This window comes from Erythranthe guttata, chromosome 8, assembly GCF_056151865.1.
Source record: "Erythranthe guttata isolate IM_541 chromosome 8, IM_541, whole genome shotgun sequence".
NCBI lineage: Eukaryota > Viridiplantae > Streptophyta > Magnoliopsida > Lamiales > Phrymaceae > Erythranthe > Erythranthe guttata.
In genome coordinates, this window is record NC_142540.1 from 18,205,060 (window position 1) to 18,207,894 (window position 2,835).

Consider the following 2,835-nt stretch of genomic DNA (forward strand, 5'->3'; position numbering starts at 1 on the left):
ATTACAATCGAAATCTCGTTATGAATTCCAATTCATAAAAAATAAAAAATAAAAATAAAAAAACTAGTAATATTTAAAAATGTAAAAATTAATTATGATTCACAATCCAAATGAGGCAAGCCAAACAGAGCCTAAAGGTGTCAACTAAAGGCGGGTGACAATTAATACAGACAACAATGACGTGATTAATGCACTATTAATAAAAATCAGAAAATTTAAAACAGAGAAAATTGCACATCACCCCCTGTAAATTTATAATGTTTGCACTTTACCCCCTCAAAGTTTTTAAAAGTGAATGTCCCCTTCAAAATGTTATACTTGTAGATGGATTATTTATCTGAACTAAATATTTTTGTTGCACGTTGCCTCTTTAAATGTTATTTTTATTGCACGTCTCCCGTTAATAAAACTAATTTTTTTTCCATGTTTTCCCTTTAAAATGTTATTTATTTTGCACAATACCCTCCAAAAATTGGCTTCAGGGGTAAAGTGCAACCAAAATAACATTTCAAAGGGAGCGTATCCCTTTTTCAAAATTCTAGGGGCCAAAGTGAGAATATAGAAAATTTGTAGGGGTGAAGTGCATTTTGTCCTTTAAAATATATATATATATATATATATATATATATATATATATATATATATATATATATATATATATATTAAAAATCAAAATAAGAAAAATAAAATAAAAAACATTAATGGGAGCTATCAAAGGAAACCCAAAAGGGTGTTTGTAATTTTGCGTAGCATTAATTCACAGCTGTCCTTTAGTGTTCTCTCATAGCATTAATTGCCAAAGGTCCTCTCTCTCCTTTCTCTCTCCTCCCAATCTCTCTCTCTCTCTCTCTCTCTCTCTCTCTCTCTCTCTCTATAATAATAATAATAATTTCTCCTAATTATAATTATAATTAATTAAACACCAGAAAAGAAAAGTCAGTAATTTCCCATAAATACGAAAAATGTAAATAAATGATTTTTCCATTTAATTCTTCATAATGGGTCACTTTAAATAATTATAGTAATTTTCCATCGTCATCATCAAGCATCCCCTTTTTTATTATTTATATAACGGACCCTAATTACATTCATTATTACTCCCCAGTCCTCCTCTCTGAAACCACCCCCCCCCCCCCACCCCCACACCCCCCTCCACCACCCTTCAATATAAACCCCATCGCAGAAATCTATTTGCTCCTGCTTTCTCGTCTCGTTTTTTTTCTCTCTTCTCTAAGATTTCCTGTTTCTCTCTCTTCTTTTTATTTATTTATTTTTAATTTAAAAAAAAAATTAGAGAGAGAGAGAGAAGAGAGAGAGTGTAATTGGTGGAATGATGACCGCCGATGTGAGTTCAATGGTGAGAATGATGAACGGCGGCGGCGATACGAATGAGTCGGGAAAATCGACGGCTCCGATCACTAGGGATTTGCTTGGGGGGTGTTGTACCCTTGATTCTAAGGAGTTGGACCTTGACGTACAAGTCCCCTCTGGCTGGGAAAAACGCCTCGATTTAAAGGTACAACCTTTTTTTGCACAAAATCAAAAACATAAACAAAATTGAGTTTTTTTTTTTTTTTTTTTAATATCAATTTGAATTTCCGTTGCTTTTGTTTATGGTTTTGATTTTGTTTTTGTTATATTTCCTGTGATTGTGATTAACTCTGTGATCAAAATCAAAATTCAAAATCAAAATAAAAATCTGCAATTTCTAGTATATTAATTATTAATTAATAGATTATGGATGAATTATGTGCATTAAATTGCATTTATTGTAAATTCATAATTATTTAGGAAACTGTGATTGTAGCATTTACTTCACTTGTATAAGTTAATGATTTTTACTTTGTGTGTATTTTGGTAATTAATTACTCATTCATGCTTTTAATCATATTAATTAATAATTATGAAAGTAATGGAGCTTTATTGCTTTTAAATTGATACATATATGATATAATTACCAAAATTATTTATATAGTATTAAGCAAAATCCATCTGTATGTATTTTATTTTGTTTATATATCTATCTATATTCTTAGCCAAAGTCAATGGTGATAAAACAGTTAAAAATTTCAAATTCTCTACAGTTCCATTTTCATGCAGTGATCATGATTATATTATATACCAAAACACGCTTCTTAATTATTCAAATAATTTTTGCAGTCAGGAAAAGTGTATCTTCAAAGATGCAACTCATCAAACTCATCCTCCACAACTTCAGAAAACAACAACAGAAAATTTGAAGAAGACCTAAACCTCCCACCAATCACAAACCAGAAGACGACGACGCTGAATCTTTTCGAAGATTCCTCGTTGGAACTAAAGCTGCTGACGTCATCGCCCTCCACGTCATCAAACTACCAGAGCAGCGTGTGCACGCTCGACAAGGTGAGGTGGGCCCTAGAGAGGGCCGAGAAGGAGACCGCTAGAAAGCGCTCCTTATCGATTATGTCCGACAAATCTTCCTCCTCCCCGCCGCCACGGTCCACTTCCTCGTCGTCCGTGAAGGACAGCTGTCGCGATCGTGACGGCGACGAGAAGTCGTCCACGGCCACGGTCGCCGCCGGGTGCCCTAGGTGCTTGCTGTACGTGCTGGTTTCGAGGGGCGACCCGAGGTGCCCGAGGTGCAACGGTGACGTGCCGTTGCCTGTGGGGCCCGCGAAGAAACCTAGGATTGATCTTAATATTTCTATTTGAATTGGCCCATCTTTTTTTTTGTTTTGTAAAGATAGGGGGGGAAAGAAACAGGGGTTTATAAGTTTAAAGAATGGTATATAAATGCTTCTTGGAAATATTTTAATTTCTAATTAATTTTTTTATTTTATTTTTTTTTTCGAA

The 2,835-nt window shown here is 34.1% G+C and overlaps 1 protein-coding gene across 1 annotated transcript; it reads left to right on the plus strand.

Annotated features, from left to right (window-relative positions):
- The first annotated feature begins 803 nt into the window (after positions 1-803).
- LOC105961963 (uncharacterized) lies at positions 804-2,835 on the plus strand. Its single transcript, XM_012986222.2, has 2 exons — positions 804-1,516; positions 2,161-2,835. Exons 1-2 carry the CDS (start codon positions 1,331-1,333, stop codon positions 2,692-2,694), a joined length of 720 nt encoding a protein of 239 aa, XP_012841676.2. The 5' UTR covers positions 804-1,330; the 3' UTR covers positions 2,695-2,835.